At 42.5% G+C, this 27,378-nt stretch overlaps 1 protein-coding gene across 4 annotated transcripts in view; it reads right to left on the reverse strand.

Annotated features, from left to right (window-relative positions):
- Positions 1–24,096, reverse strand: part of LOC143979902 (serine/threonine-protein phosphatase 1 regulatory subunit 10-like) — a 68,328-nt gene extending 44,232 nt beyond the window's left edge. Inside the window, exons 1-11 of one of the 4 annotated variants that reach the window (XM_077478964.1) lie at positions 23,870–24,096; positions 23,188–23,708; positions 13,981–14,096; positions 13,807–13,893; positions 6,760–6,895; positions 6,618–6,669; positions 6,437–6,514; positions 3,619–3,789; positions 3,426–3,528; positions 3,004–3,113; positions 1,559–1,659 (exon numbers count right to left, since the gene is read on the reverse strand). In XM_077478964.1, coding sequence (XP_077335090.1) covers positions 1,559–1,659; positions 3,004–3,113; positions 3,426–3,528; positions 3,619–3,789; positions 6,437–6,514; positions 6,618–6,669; positions 6,760–6,895; positions 13,807–13,893; positions 13,981–14,087 — 945 coding nt within the window. In that variant the 5' untranslated portion in view covers positions 14,088–14,096; positions 23,188–23,708; positions 23,870–24,096. Of the gene's footprint in view, positions 1–1,558; positions 1,660–3,003; positions 3,114–3,425; positions 3,529–3,618; positions 3,790–6,436; positions 6,515–6,617; positions 6,670–6,759; positions 6,896–13,806; positions 13,894–13,980; positions 14,097–22,970; positions 23,112–23,187; positions 23,709–23,869 lie in introns of those variants that run through there. The other 3 variants (XM_077478961.1, XM_077478962.1, XM_077478963.1) reach the window with 3 other exon arrangements.
- Between the last annotated feature and the right edge of the window lie 3,282 nt (positions 24,097–27,378).

A 27,378-nucleotide genomic window follows, 5' to 3' on the forward strand; every position in this document is an offset into this window, starting at 1 on the left:
AAAAAACCCACTTTGAATGAATAAAAAAAAAAAAAAAAAAATTAAACACACCACTTACCACAATTTTTTGTATAATGTGAAAGATGATGTTACGCCAAGTAAATAGATACCTAACATGTTATAATTAATTATCCACTCTCGTGGAATGACGGCAAACCACGGTACTTAAAAATCCCTATAGGCGACGCTTTACAAATTTTTACAGGTTACCTGTTCAGTTACAGAGGAAGTCTAGTGCGAAATTATTGCTCTCACTTCAACGATTGCGGTGATACCTCACATGTGTGGTTTGAACATCGTTTACAGATGCATTTGCTTCTGCGCGAGAGCACAGAGGGATGGGCCGTTTTATTTTTTAGCTTATTTATTTTACTTTTTCATTTTTAGATCACTTTTATTCCTATTACAAGGAATGTAAACATCCCTTGTAATAGAAATAAGCATAATAGGTCCTCTTTAGTGAGAGATATGGGGTAAAAAAAGACCCTAGAGCTCTCATTTACCTTTAAAAGCAAAAGAAAAAATGTCTTTATCCACGAGAACCCGGAAGGGACATTAGAAGTTGCTTCGGTCCTCTAAGGCCATAGCGCTGAGTAGGGGCCATCTTGCTCTCTCTTGATTTTCTGCCTAGCCATTGGATCGCTTTAAGGTTTAACAATGACTTCAGGAGACCCAGAAACAGCCGGAAAGTGGCGGGAGGGGGCACCTCTCCCGTTGCCTCTAAAAGTGATCGTGCTGCGAATGTGCCACTGGGATCAGTTTTATCCAACACAGAATCTCCCACAGAAAAAAATTATACCAGGGTTATATACTAGGGGCGTTGAAAATAATCATGTAATCGATGAGTCACAATTCAGTCTTAAACGATTCTACATCGATGCAGAGAATGGCTGAATCATGATTGTATCAATTACGTCATCAGCCCCTGTAAAAGTCCTCCCCTCCCTCCCTAAATGTGCATGTCACACACAGAGTGGTGATATTCCACTGTGACACAAAGCTTGGATCTGAAACGCCACACAGCTGCTGTAACAAAGTCCTGCCTCCTAGACCGGTTCTTATGATAGATGGCACACTGATCCAATGCCCGGCAAATTTAATCAGTGTGATGTGTATTATAGGAGATGGTCTAAAAGGTGGGACTATTGACAGCAGCCGCACAGGCAAATCAAATCCAAGCTCCATGTCACAGCAGGAGATCCCTGCTCTGTGTGATCTGGGCACTGATAGGCTACATTGATGGGCACTAATGAGGCTGCATTAATGGGTACTGATCATGCCCATCCTGCAGCCAAGCTAGAGATGTTGAAGGACAGAAAACCATTGGCAGTAAACATGATGCATCATGGAGTTGAATGATTGACAGGATAATCGTAACTGAATCACATCCTTAGACCAGCGAAGATACGTACCCCCAATATATGCTGTGGGCAGTCAGCAAGTGGTTAATACAATCTGCATTCATAGAACCAAAATTTCTTATATGACTAATAGTGAAGATGTAAATATATCAGGCTACCACAAAACATCCCAGTGTTTGGCCAGGCAATAAAGTTACCTTATTATTGGTTGGAGAAACTGCTTTCTTCTTCTTTTTAATTTTTATTCCAGAAACTGGGGCAGAATTCAGTGCATCCAAGAAGTCCAAACTCTCCATAGCTGCAGGGAAATTTGGTAAATATTTTTAGAATTAAATATATTACAGTATGAACATCTCAAAAGAATGCTAGTCTTGTGTGGCATAAAGAGGGAATATAATTTTTCAGTGGATATCTGTATTGCCATCTAGTGTTTTATACTGGAATTACGATAGTTTGACAACAGTACAATAACGTGTCATTCCTAAATTTCAGGACCAAAATACTAATCCCAAACTCAATTATAAAAAAACAAACAAAAAAAAAAACCCTTATTGGTTTTTGACATTTATTTTGGAAGCCATGCATTGTATACCAGGACTTTTGAAGGCTGTGCAATTCAAGGCACGGCTAGATGCTGTAACATAGAGCCCTGCTTGAAACTGCTAGCTTTTCCACTTGGGAGTATGCACACACAAGAGTGACAACCCTGTCCTCCATACGGGTTATGCAAGGGCAGTTTTGTTACCCCTGTTAACCCTGCCTCGCTATACAGTTCATGCAAAGGCAGCATTATCAAAAGTGTTGGTGCTACGTTTTACAAGCTTATTCCTCAGTAAAATCAGCCATAAAATGTGGGGAAGAGTGGAAATTGTAGAAAATTATTTATTTCTTTTTTTCTTGAACAGGGTTTCAATATATTTTTGATTGAACCTTTACTGCCCATAGTAGGCAAAAGTAAAATGTTGACTTTATAGTGGGAACATTAATCAGCTTACACATGCCTTCCTTGTGATCCCCTGCTGCGCTAATCAGGTGTTAGAGCACCTATACATTTCTGTATTTTTATTATTTTTTTTACTTTTTGATATTCTGTAGAAAGGGCTATGCTCACCGCTCCCCTGGGCCTCATGTGATAGAACATGGACCCATTAATCTCTGCCATGCAACACCATTTTGTGGGTGGCAAGGGCACTGCCACGCTTCCCTAGACTCAAAAGTATTTTTACAGTGATTCAGAGGAGCCTGTTAATTTGCCTATGGGTAAAGTACAGATTAACACTGTAAAACAGGCCATACATAGATCAAAATTTGGCCAGTTCAGCAGGGACTGGACACATTTTGATCCAATAGTGGGCGTGCTTGTTGTACCTAAGTTGATCTGCCGATCGACTTCTGTACAACCAGCATGTCTGATTTGCCCCGCTCAATCAGTGCAGCAGACTATAGCCAGTAGTGCTGATCAGTGTATTCTGACAGCGGGAAAGTATCAATACCTCATCGGGGAGGATATCAAGCATGTGGATGGGGGATCAAGTAATTTTTTTTGTTCAACCAGCTGGCTGAACTAAAAAAAAAAATCTAAAAAAAAAATCTATGAGCTGCCTTAATGGTAAGAAATACTTGTAGGAGTACAGACACATACGCTGTGGAGGAATAATCTTCACTTTGATCTCCTTGGTAGCATTTGGTATAATATTCAGCGGCTTGTATTTCTTTTCTGCAGGTGCTGCATCACTGGGTGTGGGAACCGAACTGGTAAAGCAAAGACAGCAAAATTTATACAGCTGCACACATGTAAATAATGTAAAATGACTTGTGTTTAAAAAACATTGCACTGTAATAAAATGTACCTATTTGTAAATGGACCCTTTACATTTTAAAATTTTTCCTTGTAAATCAACAGGCTTAGTAAACCCACTGACTACCACAAAACTGCTGGCCCACTATATATATATATATATATATATATATATATATATATATATATATATATATATATATATATATATATACACACACACACACACACATACACACACAATAGCCTTCTACCCTTTTTCTCACCTGTGTCTTTTTACAGGAATGGGTTTCAAATATTTTTCTGAAATAACTGGAACAGAAGCTGGCTTCTTGATGGGAGCATGTGAAGATATTTCCATCTCCAGACCTGAGGTAAGTTAAGAAGAGCAAAACCATTCATGGAAGAGAAGTTTTTTTCTTGTAGAGGAAATTGTTGTGAATGCTGGTGGTCACTTACCTGTAGATCTAAATTTTGCATGACTAGGTGCAGCAGTGCGCTGTGTTTTGGGCTTCTCTCTCTTCCTATCTCCTTGATCGTCTGCCCGTGATTCAGCTTTGGCCTCGGCGGTCTTATCAGCCATAGGAGATCTTCCTTTAGTATCTTCTTTCTTCTTCTTTTTATCCTTTTCTAGTCGATTAAGAAAATTCTATGAGAAAATGGTAGCCTAAGTCGCCATATAATCTTAAAATTAACCACTTCTGGACCGCCCACCACACATATACTGCGGCAGGACGGCCCGGCTGCGCCAAACAACGGATCTGTACGTCTTTTCTGACATGAGATACTGTGGCCGTGCACGTGGGTCTGGTGGACTTGATGGCCGCTGGCCACCCGCGATCGCTCCAAAGACAGACAAGGCAGATCCCCCGTTCTGACAGGGGACAGGAAGAGCGATCTCTGTGTTGTTCCAATGAGCCCGTTCCCCACACAGCTAGAACACACACTGAGGGAACACAGTTAACCTTTTGATCGCCACTAGTGTAAACCCCTTCCCTGCCAGTGTCATTTATACAATGATTAGTGAACTTTTTTTTTAGCATTGATCACTGTATTGGTGTCACTGGTCCCCAAAAAGTGTCACATCTGTCCAGTGCAATTACCTGTAAAAAAAAAAAAATATGTAAAAAAATAATGAAAAGTCCCTAAATCGATCCCCTATTTTGTAACTTTTGCGCAAACCAATCAAAATACGCTTATTGTTTTATTTTTTTCCAAAAATGTCACTTTTTTTGTTTATAGCGCAAAATATAAAAAACCCACAGAGGTGATCAAATATCACCAAAAGAAAGCTCTATTTGTGATAATAAAGGACATCAATTTTATTTGGGTACAACGTTGCAGGACCACGCAAATGTCAATTAAAGTGGCGCAGTGCCGTATCGCAAAAAATGGCCTGGTCATTAAGGGGGTAAATCCTTCTGAGGCTGACGTTGTTAAAGAACTGCCTGATGGGCAGAAAAAATGGGTTTATATCGCTTGGTGATTTTAGTACATATAGCCCCCTACCCCACACACAGTGCTCCTTTTACACCATTCTCAGGCATTACCGCTCCCTTGGTGTGTGCTTTCTTTCAATCAATGGCGAGTGTAAGATTCCCAATACATGCAACAATGAGTGCAGATCTGGCATCTTAGAGATCTTACCAGTGAACTCAGCAATAATATCTTGTGTTTAAGGTGTACAAACGCAGTCATTTTGTGGCTTCTCAAATATCTGAATTGATCTTAAAATCAATTCCTGTGAATTCCTTGGATATCAGGCCTAAACTGTACATAGGGCCTAAAATTATGTACAAATTCAAATTAAACCCCAGCCCCTCTTATTTTCCCCACATCTTAGTGGGCAGATCTGGCAACTGATTAGAAGAAGGAAGGTCTTGATCTTAACTTTGGCAGAAACTAATGAAAATTATTACACAAAGTGGTTTTAGTTCAGCATATGTTAGCTTAGAAATGTTTGAGGCCAAGTCAAATCAATTAATGAATTTCCCCTTTTTCAGTCTAGTTTAAAAAATGTTTCCAGTTGTTTTAGGAGATATCTTTACTGTTTTGGCTAAAGACGATAGCTATAAAATTTCAGAGAGCGGTTTTCTTGTCATCAAATAGCTTGTTTGTGGCATGGGGGTATAGGATAAATTCCAGACCAACAGCCACATGGTACTGTTAAGAGAATAAAGTGCGATATTGTAGGGATGATGACCTCTTGTGAAATTAGGATTACAGACCCGGGCACACTCCTTCACAGAAACCAGATCTATATTAAATATCCAAGTTACCTTATGTAAATTATGCAATTCTTTTGTATAGGCTGATCTCTCCTTAGACAGCATATTATGTGACATCAAAATGTGCTATGTGAATGTGATGTGAACGGCTTTCTGCTTTTTGTACAGAGCAAATATTAACCACTTCCCACCCGGCCACTGCACATAAACAGCTGGGTGGGTACTCTCTCCTACTGAGTGGATGTTCAGGAACGTCCCTCAGAAGGAGGCGGATCGTACGTGCCCCCGCATCGGAGCAATCCCGATGCGCTTGTGTCACCCAGACACAGCGCATCTCTGATTGGCAGGAGGGCTCTGTGATTGGCCCTCCTGATCACACAACGGCCATGTCCAATCACAGCCCTCATGTGTTGAAAACGAGGCTGACAAGGTTGTTGCAAGGCTGACAGTTACAAGCGTGACTACCACAGGCAGAGGCATCATGGGACTTGTAGTTTTTTGCAACAGCTGGAGGGCCACCAGTTTGAGACCCCTGGTGTATGTGATCTGCACTGTCCAGACAAGAGGGCCAAGGGTTTTGCAGTCTCATAGCACAGTCAGAAAACTCCTCCTACAAGCTTTAACAAGTGCTTGGCTGGACAATGATAGAAGTCACAAGATTGCTCTAACTGCTAATGAGAAAAAGGTATTTAGCAGTTTATATTTACTAAAAGAACCATGTCCATGCACTGTGGGAGACCAGATATTGTGAATGCAGGATCCTGGGTTTACTAACACTTTAATGAGATTCTGCCACCTTGCCCATGCAGCACACAGTGACAGTATTTCTGCAATGAATCACCCGGCACCCTTGTTCTATTCCTTACCTGCACTCCCCATAGCTCCTCCCAGCCTGTTAACTTCAGAGGAGAAAGAAAGTGTGAAAGAGTGCAGGTAAAGTGAATATATGAAGTTTAAGAAGATGCCCTTTACTGAAACACCTGCATGGGTAAGGTGACAGTGTCTCTAAATACACCAAGTCCCTAACAGGAACCATAGTACCAACTCACCAGGAGGCAGAAGATTACTTTGAGTCCTTATTACAGTCATCCAGTCATTCACCAGAATACTTGCCAACTTCCGAAGTTCTGAGAAAAAAAAAAAAAAAGCAAAATAAATAATAACACATTTACAAATCTTCAAAAACATATTGGACTATTATAAATAACCAACATAAAGAATGTACCACACCTTCATTGTCACTGGACTTGCTGAGCTGCTTCACCAGCTTTGCTGTGTTATTCTGAAAAGACAGTAGAGGATATACTGTAAGAGAACACAGTACTAAAGTCCACATGCTGAATGATCAAAGCATCAGTTTAAAAATGTTTACCTGCTTTAGGTGGTCCACTTTCAGCGGTAAATGCTGAAGTGTCAGCAGAATTTGATGGAGCAGAGGGCTGTTGTTGCTGTTGCGAGCATATGTCAGCCAAACATTTAAGAGCTTGTATCCACCAACCCGGATAAACCTGAAACATGCAGGAAGGGAGGTCAATCCACCAAATACATAAAACTAGAGCTGCAACTAACGATTATTTTGTCTGTCGACTAATCTAGTGATTATTTTTTCGATTAGTCATCGACTATAACGATTTTTTTTTGATTTTTGTTTTTACTTAATCTAGTGTTCTTTTTTTTTTTGATTAGCTAATTAATCCTTTGGATAACTTTACAAAAAATGATAAGCACATTAAGAAAAAGGTAAGATAAAAGAATATAACTAGTACATATACACACACACACATATATATATATATATATATATATATATATATATATATATATATATATATGTGTGTGTGTATGCAGTTATATTCTTTTATCTTACCTTTTTTTTTATGTACTTATTTTTTGTAAAGTTAAGATAAAATAATATAACTACATCCATATATATATATTATCTCTCTCTCTCTCTATATATATATATATATATATATATATATATATATTTATAATCTTTTATCTTAGCTTTATGTTCTGTTTTTATTTTCTGTTCAGAAGTTCATGAATGTTTATAATTTTTTTTTTTACAATGCTTTTTTTTTTTTTTTAAGGGGGGGGGGGGGGTGTGGGGACAGTGTCAGTGTGTTTTTTATTTTATTTTTTACATTTTGTTTTTATTTTATTTTTATTTGAGACAGGGAAAAGGACTAGGGACACAGATTCCCCAGTTCCTTTCTCTGCAGCCTCAGCTGCACTGATAATGAATGGAGAGAAGACAGTGGCTCCTCTCCATTCATTAACTGAGACATCGTAATCACAGGAGGTTACAATGTTATGTGAATGGACAAAGTCAGTGGTCACTGACTCTGTCTATTCAGAAAACTAAGGAGCTGGGTTTACCGGCTTCTACCTCCGCTCTCCATTCTGACATACCGAGGGGGATGGCAGCACGGAGGGGGAGAAGAGAGGGAGACAGGAAACAGCATGGAGGAGGACAGCAGCATGGAGGGGGACAGAAGCATGGAGGAAAGCGGGAGACACACAGCAGCATGGAGGGGGGACAGAAGCACGGAGGAGAGCGGGAGACACGGAGCAGCATGGAGGGGGACATAGAGAAGAGAGGGGGACAGAAGCACGGAGGAGAGCTGGAGACACGGAGCAGCATGGAGAAGGACGGATGGGGACTGGAGGGAGAGGATAGGGGACAGTCAGCGGTGATCGTGTGTGGGAGAGAAGCACCACGCTGAAAGCCATGGTGGGGGTGTATTGACCTGCAACTCGCAACGTGTGACGCATCGACACCTTTGACGCACGTCGACGTATTTTGGTAGTCAACGTAATCGATTACGCCGACTCATTGTGGCAGCTCTACATAAAACACAAACATATAAGAATGGAGAGCCCAGGCAATGTAGTAAATATATATTTCCAAATTGATAGGTTATGTATAAAACCACGTCACCGCCATTCCCCGTTAGTCTAGGAAGGACGGGCAGTGTAAGCGAGAGAGAGCCGGCCGGCTCGTTACTATATACACGCTTGTATGCGGCTGAAATTGTGAGTTTGCAATCTTCGTTTTATTGTGTTTAAATAAAAGTTTTATATGGAGTTACGCTATGGGAGCCTTTCTGTTTTATCTCATTAAATGATTGTGGTGAAACGGGAGAGGCTCTGAGGAGGGGGATACACAAGTTGGAGATATCAGCAGTGTCCTTTAACCACTTTCAGACCGGACCATTTTGCTGGTAAATGACCAGAGGTCTTTTTACACTTTGGCACTGCGCTGCTTTAACTGGTAATTGCGCGGTCATGCAATGTTGTACCCAAACAAAATTTGCGTCCTTTTCTTCCCACAAATAGAGCTTTCTTTTGATGGTATTTGATTGCCTCTGCGATTTTTATTTTTTGCGATATAAACGTAAAAAGACCGCAAATTTTGAAAAAAAATGATATTTTCTACTTTTTGTTATTAGAAAAATCCAATAAACTCAATTTTAGTCATACATTTAGGCCAAAATGTATTCAGCCACATGTCTTTGGTAAAAAAAAAGTCAATAATTGTATATTTATTGGTTTGCGCAAAAGTTGTCACATCTACAAACTAAGGTACGTTTTCTGGAATTTACGCAGCTTTTAGTTTACGACTGCCTATCTCATTTCTTGAGGTGCTAAAATGGCAGGGCAGTACAAAACCCCCCCAAATGACCCCATTTTGGAAAGTAGACCCCCTAAGGAAATTGATAAGAGGCATGTTGAGCCCATTGAATATTTTATTTTTTTGCCTCAAGCGATTGAATAATGACAAAAAAAAAAATTTTTTTTTTTTTTTTTACACAAAGTTGTCACTAAATGATATATTGCTCACACATGCTATGGGTGTATGTGAAATGACACCCCAAAATAAATTCTGCTGCTTCTCCTGAGTATGGGGATACCACATATGTGGGACTTTTTGGGAGCCTAGCCGCGTACGGGGCCCCGAAAACCAAGCACGCCTTCAGGCTTTCTAAGGGCGTAAATTTTTGAGTTCACTTCTCACTACCTATTACAGTTTTGAAGGCCATAAAATGCCAAGATGGCACAAAACCCCCACAAATGACCCCATTTTAGAAAGTAGACACCCCAAGCTATTTGCTGAGAGGCATGTTGAGTTCATGGAATATTTTATATTTTGCCACAAGTTGCGGGAAAATTACAAACTTTTTTTTTTTTTTTTTTTTTTTAACAAAGTTGTCACTAAATGATATATTGCTCATGCATGCCATGGGCATATGTGAAATGACACCCCAAAATAAATTCTGCTGCTTCTCCTGAGTACGGGGATACCACATATGTGGGACTTTTTGGGAGCCTAGCCGCGTACGGGGCCCCGAAAACCAAGCACCGCCTTCAGGCTTTCTAAGGGCGTAAATTTTTGAGTTCACTTCTCACTACCTATTACAGTTTTGAAGGCCATAAAATGCCAAGATGGCACAAAACCCCCACAAATGACCCCATTTTAGAAAGTAGACACCCCAAGCTATTTGCTGAGAGGCATGTTGAGTCCATGGAATATTTTATATTTTGCCACAAGTTGCGGGAAAATTACAAACTTTTTTTTTTTTTTTTTTTTTTTTTCACAAAGTTGTCACTAAATGATATATTGCTCACGCATGCCATGGGCATATGTGAAATGACACCCCAAAATAAATTCTGCTGCTTCTCCTGAGTACGGGGATACCACATATGTGGGACTTTTTGGGAGCCTAGCCGCGTACGGGGCCCCGAAAACCAAGCACCGCCTTCAGGCTTTCTAAGGGCGTTACAGTTTTGAAGGCCATAAAATGCCAAGATGGCACAAACCCCCCCCAAATGACCCCATTTTGGAAAGTAGACACCCCTAAATTTAGGGGTACACTAGTGAGACTAGGTAATAAATGGCGGGTGCCCTGAAACTATAAAAAAATAACTAACCAACCAGCGTCACCTGTAACAGTTATATGGTGATCACTGGTGAAAGGGTTAACTAGGGGGCAATCAGGGGGCTTTATGCGGTAGTATATGGGGGTCCCTGGCGCTATAAAAAGCTGCAGCGAACCTAAATACCTACCTGCCTAACTAGCGTCACCTGTGACACTAATACAGCGATCAGAAAAACGATCGCTTATTAGGCTGGGTTCACACTGGAGCGATGCGGGAACGCCACGAATGCGCGGCGGGTTCCCGCATCGCATGCCTCCCGGCGGCAGTTCACACTGCCCTATGCGAACTGCTGGGAGTGTCAGTGAAATGTTACTGACACCCCCAGATCAGTTCGCATATCGCAGTGCGATCTGCAAACTCGGATCGCATGGTGTGAACACCCATGCGATCCGATTCTGCTGCGGGCCAAAAAAAGGGTCCCGTGCGAATTTGCGGCGGGTGCGGCGGGTGCGGCGAATGGCTGAACTCGAATCGCACAGAGATCGGATGTGATTTGCACTGCAGTGCGGTGCGAATCACATCCGTTCTCATAAACCGCTGCAATGTGAACCCAGCCTTAGTGACACTGGCGACGGGGGGTGATCACGGGGTTAAACCTTTATTGGGGGGGTTAGGGGGGTACCTTAGAACTAAAGGGGGCTAACCCTAACTGCCCTAACAGTTATTAGTCACAAATGACACCCGCCGGGTGATCAGGGGGTTAAACCTTTATTAGGTAATAAATGGCGGGTGCCCTGAAACTATAAAAAAATAACTAACCAACCAGCGTCACCTGTAACAGTTATATGGTGATCACTGGTGAAAGGGTTAACTAGGGGGCAATCAGGGGGCTTTATGCGGTAGTATATGGGGGTCCCTGGCGCTATAAAAAGCTGCGGCGAACCTAAATACCTACCTGCCTAACTAGCGTCACCTGTGACACTAATACGGCGATCAGAAAAATGATCGCTTATTAGGCTGGGTTCACACTGGAGCGATGCGGAAACGCCGCGAATCCGCGGCGGGTTCCCGCATCGCATGCCTCCCGGCGGCAGTTCACACTGCCCTATGCGAACTGCTGGGAGTGTCAGTGAAATGTTACTGACACCCCCAGATCAGTTCGCATATCGCAGTGCGATCTGCAAACTCGGATCGCATGGTGTGAACACCCATGCGATCCGATTCTGCTGCGGGCCAAAAAAAGGGTCCCGTGCGAATTTGCGGCGGGTGCGGCGGGTGTGGCGGGTGCGGCGAATGGCTGAACTCGAATCGCACAGAGATCGGATGTGATTTGCACTGCAGTGCGGTGCGAATCACATTCGTTCTCATAAACCGCTGCAATGTGAACCCAGCCTTAGTGACACTGGCGACGGGGGGTGATCACGGGGTTAAACCTTTATTGGGGGGGTTAGGGGGGTACATTAGAACTAAAGGGGGCTAACTCTAACTGCCCTAACAGTTATTACAGTCACAAATGACACCAATGCAAAAAAAAAAAAAAAATGACATTGGTGTCACTGTGACTGGGGGGCAGGGGTAATTGGGGGGGTGATCGGGGGGTAAAGGGGGGGTGTGAGTGTGCCTGGCATGTTCTACTGTGTGTGTAGAGTGTTGGTGCAACTCACCGATCCGCTCTCCTCCGTGTCGGAACGAAAAATACCGACACGGAGGAGAGAATACATCACTTCCTCTCCTGTGTTTACATTACAGGAGAGGAAGTGATGTCACCGGGGATTTCTATTCGTCGGGAGCGATCGCGAGGGGGTGGCCATGAATGAATGGCCGCCCCCTCGTCCCGGATTGCTCCCGGACGAAAACCGACCGCCGCAGGCACTGGGCGGGGGCCCGATCGGGCCCCCGACCCGCGGGAGGCAAGGGACGTACATGTATGTCCTTATGCCTGCCCGTGCCATTCTACCGACGTACATCGGCGTGCGGCGGTCGGCAACTGGTTAAAGGAACCGGTTTTGTTTGCGAGCGCGTATGATCTCCCTAAAAAGAGATCTTGTCAGCTGGTAAGCCTCACTGAATCTAGTGGTGGAGGAATTCCTTTCTCTGGGTGCACTTGCTACATACTTGGAGGGTGTTTTGTACAGAGTCACCTAACTGGACTGAAGCCTCATCTTCTTGTCTCTCTCCCCTTTTTTTGGACTGTTCACACTTTTAATCAGTTTATGTTTTTACTTGTGGTTATAACAATTTTTTTTTGCACACAGGATAAATCATGTTATGATGGTAATGATATCATTTTGCACTATATGATTTCTAGCGCAGCTTTCTTTTTGAAATATGTATAAAACCACTATGCATTATTCAAAAAATATATAGATACCAAAATACCCAAGTGAGGCACCGACTGTTTTCATGGAAGCAAAGACTTTTTTTTTTTTTTTATATTTGATTCAGACTTCCCCAGCAGTGCTTTAATGTCAGATTTAAAGTGCACCTATACTCTGAACACTTAAAGTGGTTGTAAACTTATTTTTAAACTTTTACCTACCGGAAAGCCTATAATAAGGCTTACCTGTAGGTAAAAAAAATATCTCCTAAACCTGTACGGTTTAGGAGATATTCCCCTCAGTATGCGCCGCTGACTGCAGCGGCGCATGCGCACAAGGATATTCCCGGCCTGAAAATCCGGCAGTAGCCGACCGGCCGGAATGAAATCTCCCACGCGCATGCGCGGGAGTGACGATATCGTGGCTCCGGCCACTCACAGCGCCGGAGCCGTGATACCCGGAAGAAACGCCGAGGGAGCATGTCAGCTCCCTCGGCGTGGATCGGGCCAGATATCGGGGCCTCGTTCTAAGGTAAGTATTTCATAATGAGCTAGTATGCGGTGCATACTAGCTCATTATGCCTTTTGCTTTGCAGGTAGGTGTTAAAAAAAATATATATATATATAGCGGGTTTACTACCGCTTTAACTTAATAAGATAAAAAAAAAAAAAAAAAAACACGCACATCCTTATGTCCTGCTAACAAAAACGATATAGTGTTTAATTATATAACGGTCTGTAAAACCCCATAGAACTTTCTCTGGTTTGTCCACTGGTGCCAGTTATGTGGTCCATCTTGAATGGTAGGAGCACATTTCTTAGCAAACTACCAATTAGGTAGGTCGGCTTCAACGCTGTTCCCCATGGAGGCCACATGACTAGTGACTTGCCATTGAGTATGTGATCCAGGCATTTCTGAAGAATTTTAGCAGTTTCTGGAAAACTCCCAGGGCATTGCTAAGGACGTTGCCAAGACAGTCTCCAGCTGTTTTTGTTCAACTTCACCATCACAGGACTGAGCTCTTTCTCTGATTCAAACCCCTCACATGCACTCTCCCTCTAATGCAGTAGCTCTGGGCTTTGTGTTTGAGAGCTCACTCCTGTGATGGCAAGATGGTTCCTTCATCTTTGTTTGGAAGACATGTTGTCACATTGTTTGCCTACCATCCTAAGAGCAGTTTCAAAAAAACGTAGGTACAGATCACAGCTGCTGCTTACTTAGAAAGGAGTTCTGGCGAATTTGTCTGGCATATGATGTTTAGGTAGATACACCGACTGACCATCTTTTGTGATTCCTTCATCAAGCTGAAAAACATACAGAAGATGTAAGTTTAAGCAGTCAAATGAGACATAAACAGTTAGACAAAGTCATCAATATATTTATGTACATACTTGTATATTTTTGGCATTTCATTTATTTCTTTTACTTCTCCATCTTGACCCAGCAAACTGTCCAGACCCTTGAGCAGCTCACTGGGATCTATGGGTCGTGGCTCCATTTTAACAAGCTGGAATAACAAAATGTATTTTTATTTTTTGATATATGTTAATATGTAGTATTTACTATAATGGTTATTGCAGGTTAATCTGAATAAATAGATCTAGAATTTTGCTTTGTACCATACAAATGATTAGTAGTGACAGGTATGACCATTAACAGTCCGTACTATTCATGTATAACATGGATGTACATTACTAGAAATGCAAAATTAACAAAACTGCAAGGGGCTGCACCAACTTAATGCAAAACAAATTGCAGGGCTTGAGTGATTAACAGAAATACTGTTATCTGTAATATTCTACTACTTATAAAGGGGTCATAAAACTTTTCCAAATAACATATGGGGAAGGGGACTCTGTGGGTCATATTCCGATATCACAATGTAACATGAGTTATTTTTAATTGCGATCATTCTACCTGCATGTATGATGAACACTTTTGTATATCTCATTGCCTTCAGCAATCTTGTAATATATTAATGCTCAGAACACTTTTTCTTGACTTAGACTTTAGTGACATTGGCAATGACATACTACATAGATAGCCATACAAGTGAGGCCATTTCATTTTTAGTTCTTGTTACTGCTATAAATTCTAAGTAGAGTCAGAGGGACCAACCATTACCATATTGATTTTTATATTATTGTGCCAAGTCTTAACGCTATAGGTGCAACTGATTAATCTATACCAATTGTTATTTGCCATAAGGATCATGATTTCGAGCTAAAAAAAATAATCATCGCTGAAAACTAAAACAGGCTAATAAAAACTTGCAGTTAAAACAAATTTTGAACATTTAGATGTATAATAAATAATATCTGAAAGACTACGGGGCCCCTCCACACTTTTACAATGTGCTAGTGTGTTCTCACACATACTAATCTAAAACTGGCCATACATAATACAACTTTCTTTAGTTTTACCTTCAACAATGTAGCGCAAGGATGTGCCTGAATGCAAACAAATTGAAATTGTTTAGGATTGATCTATATGGTTTTGGTAAATCTAAGAGAATATTGTACAAGAAAATTGGTAATGTATGGCTAGCCTGAGTTGCATTTAACCAGCCCATTTATTTAGATTGGGCTGCCAAGTGCACCAAAAACCATTCCTTATTCCCTAAGGCAGGGATCTTCAAATTACGCCCCTCCAGCTGTTATGGAACTACACATCCCATGAGACATTGTAAAACTAACATTCAAAGACATGACTATGCATGATGGGAATTGTAGTTCCTGAACAACTGGAGGGCCGTAGTTTGAAGACCCCTGCCCTAAGGCAACACACCACAGCACATGGTAATGTGTCACAGCAACAAAGGTCACTTCTGAAGTGTGTCAGAGTGTAATACAGAATGTATAGAACTACAATGGGTTCATGCTGCAGTACTATGCATTACAGCAACAGAATGGTTTGAAGCTGGCCTGAATGTTTTCCTTTCTTAGCAAGCTTTGGCAATGTCCATCATGACAAAGCTTCTGTCAGTGACGCATAGGAGGTAATTATTACGCACTATATAGCAAAGGTGCTTATCATTGTTATGCTGAGGCTCCAAGTGTCAGTATACTGGTTTCTGGAACCCCGAATTTCTGTCTGCCATAAAGTACAGGATCCCAAAATGGATCATTTACAATCTAGGGGCCCCAGAAACATTTGGCCGGACACGTTGAATAGCTGACAATAGGACAATCATTGAATAGCTGTTACCAATAGTAGCAATGGGGGGGGGGGGTTGTGTAACTGCAGTTTTATGATCTTAGAAATATGAAAAAGATATAGAAGATATAGTTGCATTTTTTCATTTCTGCAAAGTGAAGCATATAAGCCACCATTGTTGAGCTCTCTTTTTTGAGGATGTAAGTTTGCTGGCTTTCATGCTGATGCTTTAGACTGGCCATACACCTATAGATTAGCTACACATTTTCTATGGCCACATGGAAAACGTGGAATAGATTCTCCATCTACGCTGAACTGTGTGGATGGAAGAATCTCCCATTGGCCCAAGCTTCCATATTTTTCTAGTCGGCCCCGCTTGCTCTCACAATACCTGAACATTGATTGGATGCAGGCATTGTTTAGGTTGAAAGCCAGCAGGACCGACTAGCAAGATACTGAAGCTTGGCCCAGTGGGACATTCCTCCATCCACACAGTTTAGCATACATGGATAAATCTGTTGCACTTTTTCCATCTAAACATAGAAAATCTGCACATAATCTATAGGTGGATGGCATCACACTTTGAGTTGCAGGCCCCACAACAAGTAGAGAAATAAGGACTTGTTACACCTTTTTAACATTTGTTGGTTTCTGGTCTGTGATTTAAATGTATTGAAGCCTACCATAGCGAGGCAAACAGAACGATGGTGGCCTCCATGACAGGTATACTAAATGAGATATTTATATTGTCATCCTTTTTGACAATTGTTTAGCGAAGGAAGAAATCATGTGACGGGCTTATAGCAGATTTAATTTGATGAAAACTGGTACAGAAGTTGTATAATGGTGGTGTTTTGCTTCCTTCAGCTATAAGGGACTATTACATTTGCCAGCATTGAAGGATTCTTGAACATGGCTCACTTTACAAGGAGTTCATAAAGCTGCAGAGAATCCTTGCGTAAACGGTTGCATGTATCTTCTACAAACTCGTTTTTTCAAGGCTATTTGTTTACATTAGATGATGAACACAAATTGTAGAAAAAAAAAGATGAAATAATCAGAGTCTCGTTCATTATGGAAGTTGTAAAAACACCAATCCAAAGAACTTTAGCATGACTAAGTCAGAACAGCTGCTTGCATTGCCATTTGCTGTGTTATATACTTTCTATAGTAAAGGCTGGTGGACACATGTAGCTGTTTCTCCTTTAACTGATAGAGGGAGATGGGGAGAATTAGAAATGATGAAACAAACAGTCTCCTCCCATCTCAAACCAAGACTGCTCCTCCGGCATGCACACACACACACACACACACAGGCTCTGTAGTCTATCAGATGAACACGCACACTGCTAATACCAGTCAAACTCACATGTCTAATCCCATGTCACTGAGCATGTGCTCAAATCTGGAGGCAAGAACATTCATTTTTATTTAATGCAATACAAAAATGATTGCTCTTATATCCATCAAGTACATTATATATGCATGCAAATGTGAATAATTCAGGAAAAGTGTGCAGGATTACAGTGGACATTGCTGCACATAATGCCACCATTTATACTTCACCTCTACAGAAGAGTATTCTGCACCGACGTCAGTAATCATTATTATTTGTTATTCGCTGTACAGAATAAACGCTGAACTAACCTTAAAAAATAGCCTGTTCACACTGTTGCACTGTGTGTTGTACTGAGTTGCATTACAAAATATAGTGCAGCCACCTTTTTTGGTGTGTTAGACAGCCCACTCAAATGAATGAGATGCCTTACCAGAACAAGCAGGTGTTAACACATCACAATGTGAATCCAGACCCTTTATAAAAAGACTAGTTACTGTCTTGTAACATACCTGTTCACACCAGCAGGGAGCACTAATGTGCTGGAAAGAACACATTACATTAGCGGGGTTTACTCCATTGTGCAAACTTTATTGACATATCAGAAAGTGACATTCTATCAAGTTCTATTGGTTACACCATGGTGTAATGCAGTGAATTGTGTTGCACCATGCTACACTTTTGTTGAGCACACCCCCCCAGAGTGAACTGATGTGAGCAGCAACAAGGCTTTTCTATGCATTGGGCAACACTGCTCAGTGCAGCCCAACACATCTGGTGTGAATGAGACAGTTCAATAAACTAGGCAACATGTACTACCATCAAGCACTAGTTTTCATATTAGCCAAAAGATACAAAGTATCTCTACTGCTAACATTTAGCCCCCGTTCACACTGGTGCGACTTGTTATGCAATTTGACAGTGCAACCTACTTTCGGTAATGGAATCATTAATATTGCGACAACTCATGTCCCAGCGATTACGGAAAAAGTTCCTGCACTACTTTTTGACTTGCATAGATTTCTGCTAAATGACGTCACAATCAAATCATTAGTGCAAAGCACACTGATGTGTGGTTTTAAAATTGCGCTGAATTAGCGTGATTTCAAAGCCGCACTGGTGTGAACCGGGACTAAAAATTGCATTGTTGCATTCTACAGGCAATCATTGCACCTAGTGAGGCTGATTTATACACACTGGAGCAAAGGTGGAGCTGTTACCTAGAGTAACCAAGAATGGTTACAACCACTGTTAAATGTGAACCCACAGCCACCAAAAAGATTAAAAATGTTGAATTTACCTTTCATTTTCAAAGGTATGTCTAAAACTGATTGGTGGGTATGTGGCAACAAAGGACAGTTCTTAAGGCAAGTTATAGCTGCTTGAACACTTCTCAGCCTTACATTTCTAAACAGCAAAGTGGTGGACCCTTCATTCTGCAGTGCCATTGATAAATCACCCTTGGGTGGTCAGCGCACCTGGTAAAGGTTGTAAACTGAGCCATCATGGAATGGTACATTTTACAGACAAAGGGTACAGAAACAATCTGAGCAGCTCCGTACCATGTGATGGCCAATCACAGAGATCAGATGTAAACAGTGTAGCGTTTGCATTTGACAATCTGCCCCTTCCTATTACAACTGATGAGGGAACTAATGAATAAATCAATCATTCATTCGTTTCAGAACAACAGCTGCAGCAGAATAAGGGCAAGAAGGGGGTTGATTGTGGGATCCTCTCTCTCTCCTACAAATCCAGTCTAAAATGTCACCGTTATACGCATCAACTTATCTTATCCTATACATCTGTACTCTCATTTTGAAAATCTTTGTGGACAGATTAAATCACTTGGGTGTGTCTAGTTTAAAAAAAATAAAAAAATAAAAATAAAGTGGTTATTAAATACCACCAAAAAGTTCTGCCTCAAATATTAGAAAAATTAATCTGGGGACATTGTTGCATGACCAAGTAATTGTCAGAAAAGCACTGAAAACTTGGCCTAGTATTGATAGAGTATTACATAGTGTAACTGAAGCCAACCCCCCACCCCCTATTAAAGAGTAAAACCCCCAGCAGTATTCCCCCCCCCCCCCCCCATCTGTGACCTATGCAAGAGATTTACCTTCAGTTCTTTGAGACAAAGTCCGATTGGATCATGTTGTCGAAAAGTTTTATAGCCCAGCTATAAAACTTTGTCCGTCGGATATACCGACGGAAACAGTCCGATGGAGCCCACACGCGGTTGGATTATCCGACAACACTGTCCGATCGGACATTTTCCGTCGGAATGTCCGACCGTGTGTACAAGGGCTAAGGGATATTCGTATCTGTTTGATTAACAAAGCTCATTATCTTTATTTTATCTAGGATGGGCTTTGTGTATGAAAGCGTTTTTAAGTAAACTGTTGTTTCCCCCAATAGCAACCAGATTTCAAGCTGAAATCTTTCTACATCAGGTTAAAATAGGAAAAATATGGTTGCTTTGTTCAACGCCAACAATTTTCCTTAAAACATAAAATACAGTATCTCCACTGCAGAAAAAGCCAATGTACAATAGCTGGTGGAGACCACCACTTGTACATGGCATCAATATAACAGTTCAGTGCATAGGTTTAAATTGCAAAAAATATACAAACACATAAGCATGCATATATGTCTGTGCTTGCAAAAACTGCTAGCACTTATAAGATTTTCAACATCAAGTTGCAAACTTTTATAAAGTTAACAAGAGATGGGCAAAGTGTGCATATACGCACATATTTGCAATTGTTTGCTTACCAATACTTGAGCTGGCCTTTCATCTCAGTGACAGGGATTTTCCTTTAGTGCATCCAATACACACAATGACGGTATCTGTAACAGCTGACCCTGTGCTAAAGGCATTCATACTCTCGCCAACACTGACAGTGGTGCCTTATCACCATCAATTCCAGGCTGACCACTGCCTGCAGCTGGTTATGGTGTGGGAAGCAATATTAGAATACTTACCGAGTGGTAAAGGTTGTGTTTCAGATATTAATTTAAACATGTGGTATAAAGTGAATCTCACTGACAAAGCAAAGAAAGAAAAAAGGAATATAAAACCAGATAATGGGGAAAAAAAAGGGCTTTGCTTACAACAGTTATGATGGCAAAATGTAAATAGTTTAATAAATCTATTAAGGTTTAGGAAAAATAAAATTGCCATGTTTTCACCTCAAAAATTGCAAAATATGCAGTTTAAAGAAAAATTGTTTAAAAAAAAATAAAACAAAATAACAGGTATCAGATATTAGACCTCGACATAAAAAAGAAAAGGAACAAAATAAAATGGCTCTACTTAAAAATTAACATTAGACTTCACATAATACATACATTCTCTTATCAAGAAATAAATAAAATAAAAAATCAGCATTTTTTTTTAATTTTATGTGTTTGTTAACCCACATGTGCAAATCACTGCTGGCCCCTCTATTAGCATTGTAAATACCTATTTAGCACGATCTTCAGGCTTGTCACATGACTTGCGGCCGCTGCATACATCCGCTATATGGCTTCTGTAGGAGGGGAGATCGCATGGTCCCTCCCGCAGTAGCCCTGGAGATCAGCCATGAGTCATGTGACCGGTCTGAAGCTGGAGCTAAATCGGTATTTACAACTCTCGTTTTTATAAAAAAAATACTTATACAGTGTGCTATGCCTACCTATAATAGAGGGGCTGGCAGTGATATTTTGTAAACTTTTATTTGTACTAATAGCAGCGGGGAGGGGGCAGAGACAGAGAGCTGACAGGCAGGGAGGAGGGGATGAGGGGGAAGATAGGAGAGCTGCGGATGACGAAGGGACGTACACTGACCGGGGTGGTCAGGGCTCAGCAACCCTGATTTTCATGGTCAGCACAGAGAGGAGGGTACAGGAAGTGACAGGTTCAGGGAGGTTTTTAACAGTTTAGAGAGGGGCAGATTACACAGCACAAGCAATGTGCTGTGTAATCTGCTTTAAGGGACCAGGATCTGTCATTTTTTATTGGGTTAACAATTTAACAATGGGCAAAAAAAATATTAAGCAACACATACACATTCACTACCAAACATACAAACGCTTAAGGCACAGTGTATTATTTTCTAGGCCTAAATAGTTAAAAAAAAATAATAATAATAATAATAAGTCACCTCAAACACACAAAGGAAATGGAAATTTGGGGGAAATAAAAGCTTACATAAAAATGAAAGATTTGCAGTCATTAATTTAATCTTGTTGATAGCTAAGTCCAATGTTCCTGATAAGGGCTACAATTAAATACAAGTTGATTAGTATAGATCAAAGCACGAGAGAAATGTGCAATGTATACTGAATCATGGGGGTACTATAAACTGTAAATAATGTATATCGCAGCATTTTACATGTGCACACACACACACACTGCAGCTATTAATATAACACTGGCAGATGTTGTTTTCCCATTGTGTGGTGCATAATAAAATAAAAGTACTATCTGAAAAGGCATGGTTTTATAAAAAATGAAATGTTGGAAAACAAAACATGGATTTGATGATCTATCTAGCCTGCCTCCCCCACCGCTCTAACATCTATATTAGATGTCTGGCTGAGCAAAAGCTATAAGCAGAAGAGAAGAGGGCGTTCCCATCGGCTGTGCACATTGGCCAACCCCTCTGCAGCACAACTCGGCCGTCTGCAAACAAAGAAGGAGTGACAGAAGCCATTTTGATGCTGGAACACACCAGAGACTAAAAACAACAAGCAGAGCAGCCATTTTGAAGAACTTGAAGATTGAGATGTACTGCAATATATGCTTAAAAAAAAAAACAACTAAAATAACTAATGTGGTAAACTAAAAAAAAAATGCACATTATATATATATATATAAAAAATAAATAAATAACAGATCCAATATTACAGATAATTTGGCCTCATGCTTGATATATTAAAAATGTATGCTGCCTCTTCGGTACACGATTAAAATAATCCCAACTTCATTGAGGGGAGAAAAAAAAAGAAAAAAGGATGAGCTACGGTAAGTGCTGTGGAAAATATTCATAAATGGGAGCTATGATACAATTACTTAAAACAGCACACGTTTGTTTAAACAAAAGCTATATAAAAAAAAAAAAAAAATCTACCTAAATTATACTTTTGCTGTATGGCCCAAGACACAAGTTATTATTGGAAAGCTTTGCCCCCTAAATAAGAACCTACACACATTTAGCCATAGGCAGAAGCTATGCAATCTTTATTACTAGATTGCTTTTAATTCTCCTCAGTAAATATGCACATTTGCCACAGGTGCAAAAATTAAATAGGACTCCACGTCTGTGTGAATATTATATCCATACGGCGCCCGCAATAGGTTAACGGAGTAATAACAATAACGCAGGGTCCTTGCATGGAATGGTTATGGTTTCTCCTCCATAAATCACACTGCTCTTGTCTGCTGTTTTCCATAAGCCTCTATGCTCCCTGCCTGGACACAAAATTGTTCCTGGCCATCCGGGAAAATAGGGGGGTCATCCTCGGTGTCTGAGCAGCCTTCTCTGCCTGCAATCTTTATGTACAGATTGCTCATGGATCTATGATTACATCTATGTTAAATGTTGTCTCCCACACAGAGATAAAGCCATTCAGGCAAAACTCCCAACCTCATCTCACGTATGGGAGCTCATTTTCCAATGAAATCTAAATGTTATGTGTTTTATAGCTCAGAACTGCCTGCCTTTATATATTGTTATAGCTCAGAACTGCCTGCCTTTATATATTGATATAGCTCATAACTGCCTGCCTTTATATATTGATTTAGATCATAAATTCCTGGCTAGACCAGCCCCTCCTCTAATTTTAATGTATGGCTCAGATGATAATAAAGGGGGGGGAAAAAAAAAAACACATGCCAACCTAATAATACACGCAATTCATTTCTCTGCAGCTTTACAGGTCTCCGGGTAATGGTGCAGACTGTGCCATGAAATTACTGATACCATTATATGTCCAGATAAGAAAAATCAATTAAGAGAAACCCACACGGGTTTTATATGTGGGGAAACGATTCCGGGGTGGTGGGGGGGTAATATAAAAAGTATTTTGTTGAAGGTCGTTTGAAAGGCAGACTTACTATCCAAAATTCTCCTCCTGTGCTTCAAAACGTAGGTTTTTGGGCTAGAAAAAAAAAGTGACGAAAAAGAAGGGCAACAAGTGGGGCCAATTCCTCTTAGAAGGGCAAATATGCCTCTAGAAGGTCACACCAGCATGACAAAGACTGCAGCCACCATCTTTATAAAGGGCGTAGTACAGCTCAGGGTTGGAAACTGTCCAGGGAATCCATACTGAAGGGGAACTTAGCCACAAAAATATGGCTGAAATTTAGTATAAAAGTCTAACTCTCACTAATACTAATTAGTAGTATGTTTTTTTTTTTTTTTATTATCAATTATTCTAAACTGCCCTATGGGGTTTTCAGATAAGAGCGGCACAAAGACGTGTAGATGGAGCAGATGAGGGATTTTTTTTTTCCCCTTGATCTTCAGTATGGTCCAGTTAGAAGCTTCTGGATTCTTTAGGATTAATGTTAACTATCGTCCATCGTGAACACTCAGACCTTGGGAAGCCAGAACAATTGGTGGAGGTAAGTGACACCTGTACAGGAGACAAAATAAACCATATTAAGTACAATCAGTAATTGGGGGTGACAGAGACACAAACTACAGACAGGGGAAGGACGCCCAGCTTGTGGCAAAGGAAAATGGTGGGGGAGGGTGAATGCCAGAAACCCCAACGTTATTTCAACCTTCACATACCTGACGACGAAGCCTGGAATGGCGGCGTCAGGCGCCGCCCGCCTCTATAAGGCTCGGTGACGTAAAGTTAGGGGCGTGCAAGCTTGGAGTCAAAAGGAGGAAGCAGATTGGCCAATAGCGCCAGACACACTCGGAGAAGGATGAAAGCGACAGGTGGCGTTTCTGAACTAACCAATAGAAATCGAGGAACCTCGAAAGTGCTTAGTCACGCCCTCGCCTTTCCTTCATTTCAAAGAGAGATATGCTAGCTGAACGGTAGAAATTTACAGCCGAGCGCAAATGCACTTGTTTTACTTGCTGGCTCCGTAGAGTGCGAGTTAGCTCGCTATTTGTGTCCTCGGTCAAAGCCATTTTGCGTGAGGCGGTCTCCAACAAAATGGCGTCTTCATTGAGCAGGCGTATACCGTTCTTTGGGTTCAGAAATATAGACCCGAGTGGCGTGCCAGTTGGCATGACGTCAGCGGAGCAGTGCGTCCAGTCCCGTCCCCGACATTAACACGCCTAGACTACTCTGGAGAGGGGGGCGGGCGTATAGGTCACTGGAGCTCGGATACACAGAGCGGTGCTGGCAGCTGTGGGAGGGGCCTATATCTGTGCTTGTAGAGGGGGGCGGTCCCCGTGAATAACTACTGTGTGAGTAAATGACCTACAGTTTAAGAAAGCCCACCAGAGATCCATGTGCCCAATCTATGACAATCACTTTCAGTTTCGTTGGTAATATAAGAAAGCCCATGGGAAGAGCTGTGTCTATTCTGATCTCTGTGTTGTTTTGACAAGTGTGCTGTAGATAGAGCATGCCAAGGCATGGCTGTGCTCCCTGGGGATATGCTTATTGCCCATCCGTGCTGCTGGAGGGAGCCCAGGTTACCATGAATGAGGGTCTTGCAGACTTGGTCATGGTGAGTGAGACCACCCCATACCCCACTCCATATCCCCCGGGTACAGGGACCCCCATCTCACTCCATCTCCCCCTGGGCGCAGGGACCCCCCCCCTTCTCCCCCGGGTGCAGGGACCCCCTTCTCCCCTGGGGGCAGGAACTCCATTTCCCCTGGGAATGGGGACCTCATCTTGCCTACGGACAGGGACGCCATCTCACCTAGGGACCCCATCATCCCTGGTGACCAGGACCCCAATTCCCCTAAGAACAGGAACCTGAGTGTGCCAACCTCACCCTCCTGCCTGATCACCTTGATCGTGCCAACCTCACCGCCCTGCCTGCTATGTGACCTGTGTGAGGGCCCTCCTGTGACAGCTCTTAGCAGGACTTCACCCCACTGTGTGCTCCCCCTATATGTAACCCCCCTTTACCTTAATGTATTCACTCTGCGAAAGGTGGTCTCTGGTCACCAGGGTCCATACCCCCCCCCCCCCCCCCTCCAATCCAACATCAGAGTTCCTTCCTGGCATTCCCCTTTACATCAAAGTCTGCAGGATTCCTGTGTAAGGATTCCTGTGTATTCCCTGGACATATCTCTGGGCCTCTATCCCCTGTAATCTTACAGTGGAACTCTGCGAACCCTGATTTAAAGGGCAATGCTGCAGACCCTTATGTGAGTGGGAACTCTGATGTAAATGGGAATGCAGTGGACTCTGAGCACCTCTTACATCAGATTTCCTTTTTAGATCATGCTCTGCAGCATTTTTCTTTACATCTGAGTTGACTTGCACTGTAAGGGGGAATCCTTCAGACTTTGCTGAAAAGGGGAATGCCGGGGACTCTGATGTGGGGGGGGGGGGAGACCCTGGTGACCAGAGACCACCTTCTGCGGAGTGAATACACTAAGGTAAGGGGGGTTACTAATATAAGGGGAAACCATTATATCAGTGCCCCCTTACATTATTGTATTCACTCCCCCCCTTACATCGGCAACCCCCCCCCCCCCCCAGACTGGCCTGATGGTGTTGTCACTGACCTCCTCTCAGGTGCACCGTGCATGGTTCAGTTAGACGGCTCCAGGTTGGTGGCTCTGATTTTATTCTATAGTCTCCTCTCCACAGTCCACACACACACGTCTGAATCATCCCGTAATCCCCATCCCGGTGGCGCTCTCGTTCCCTATTCCTCTCTAGACGCTCCCCTCAGAGACTGCGGACATGATAAAAGACAAGAGATAGTCAGAGAGAGGCTGCGGACAGGATACAAGAGGTAGTTAGAGGCTGTAGACCTGGTACAGGAGGTGGTCAGAACATGTGCACAGGATACAGGAGGTGGTCAGAGGATGCACACAAGATACTGGAGGCAGTCAGAGGATGTGGAAATGGTACAGGTGGTCAGAGGATGTGCACAGGATACAGGAGGTGGTCAGAATATGCAGACATATAGGGGAGCACACAGTGGGGGTAAAGTTCTGATAAGAGCTGTCACAGGAGGGCCCTTACACAGGACACATGGTAGGGCGGTGAGGTTGGCACACCCAGGGTGATGGGGCAGGGGGATGTGGTTTGCACACCCAGGGTTATCAGGCAGGGGGATGAGGTTGGCACACTCAGGGTGATCAGATTCCTGTTCACAGGGGAGATGGGGTCCCTAGGGCAGATGGGGGTCCCTGGCCCTGGGGGAAGATGGGTATCTTTGTCCTGGGGGGGGAGGGGGGGGATGAATTGTCCCTGCCCCCAGGGGAGATGGGGGTCCCTGTACCCGGGGGATATGGAGTGGGGTATGGGGTGGTCTCACTCACCATGACCAAGTCTGCAGGGCCCTCATTCATGGTCGCTTGGGCTCCCTCCAGCAGTAGCACGGATGGGCAATCAGCATATCCCCAGGGAGCATAGCTATGGCTTGACATGCTCTATCTACAGCACACTTGTCAATAAAACACACAGTAAACAGAGATCAGAAAAGACACAGCTCTTCCGACTGGCTTTCTTATATTACCAACTAAACTGCAGGTCGTTGTCACAGATCGCAAGCTCTTGGGCACAGGGATCTCTGATGGAAAGAGGAAGTAAACCCTGATGGGTTTACTTCCTCTTTTTTTCCCTGCAAAGGTAAAGCATAATGGACTACTATGCATCGCATAGTAGCTCATTATGTGTCACTTACCTGACACAGGAGCCAGCGAAGTCGCCGCTGTCCCCTGTAGTCCGCCGCATCCATGTTGCTGGTGGCGTCTTGCAGCTCCGACGAATCACAGCGGCGCAGCCGCGATGACGTCACTCCCGCGCATGCGCACGGGAGTCGCGTCTCGCAGCTCCGCCGCTGCCATACGGCGAAGCCGCGATGACGTCACTCCCGCACATGCGCACGGGAGTCGACAAATTAGGCAAATCCATTCTTGGATTTGCCGCATTTAGTGCGCCTGCGCGCCGCTGTCTACGGCGCATGCGCGTAGACAGCGGTGCCCATTTTCGGGCAAATATCTCCTAAACCATATAGGTTTAGGAGATATTGCTTGGACCTACAGGTAAGCCTTAATCTAGGCTTACCTATAGGTCCAAGTTGTTTGGAAGGGTTTACTTCCTCTTTAAACTGTAGGTCATTTCAACATACAGTGCTATTCACGGGGAC

The sequence above is a fragment of the Lithobates pipiens genome, unplaced genomic scaffold (genome assembly GCF_037356315.1).
Source record: "Lithobates pipiens isolate NorthernLeopardFrog02 unplaced genomic scaffold, aLitPip1_a1.2 Scaffold_1, whole genome shotgun sequence".
Lineage (NCBI taxonomy): Eukaryota > Metazoa > Chordata > Amphibia > Anura > Ranidae > Lithobates > Lithobates pipiens.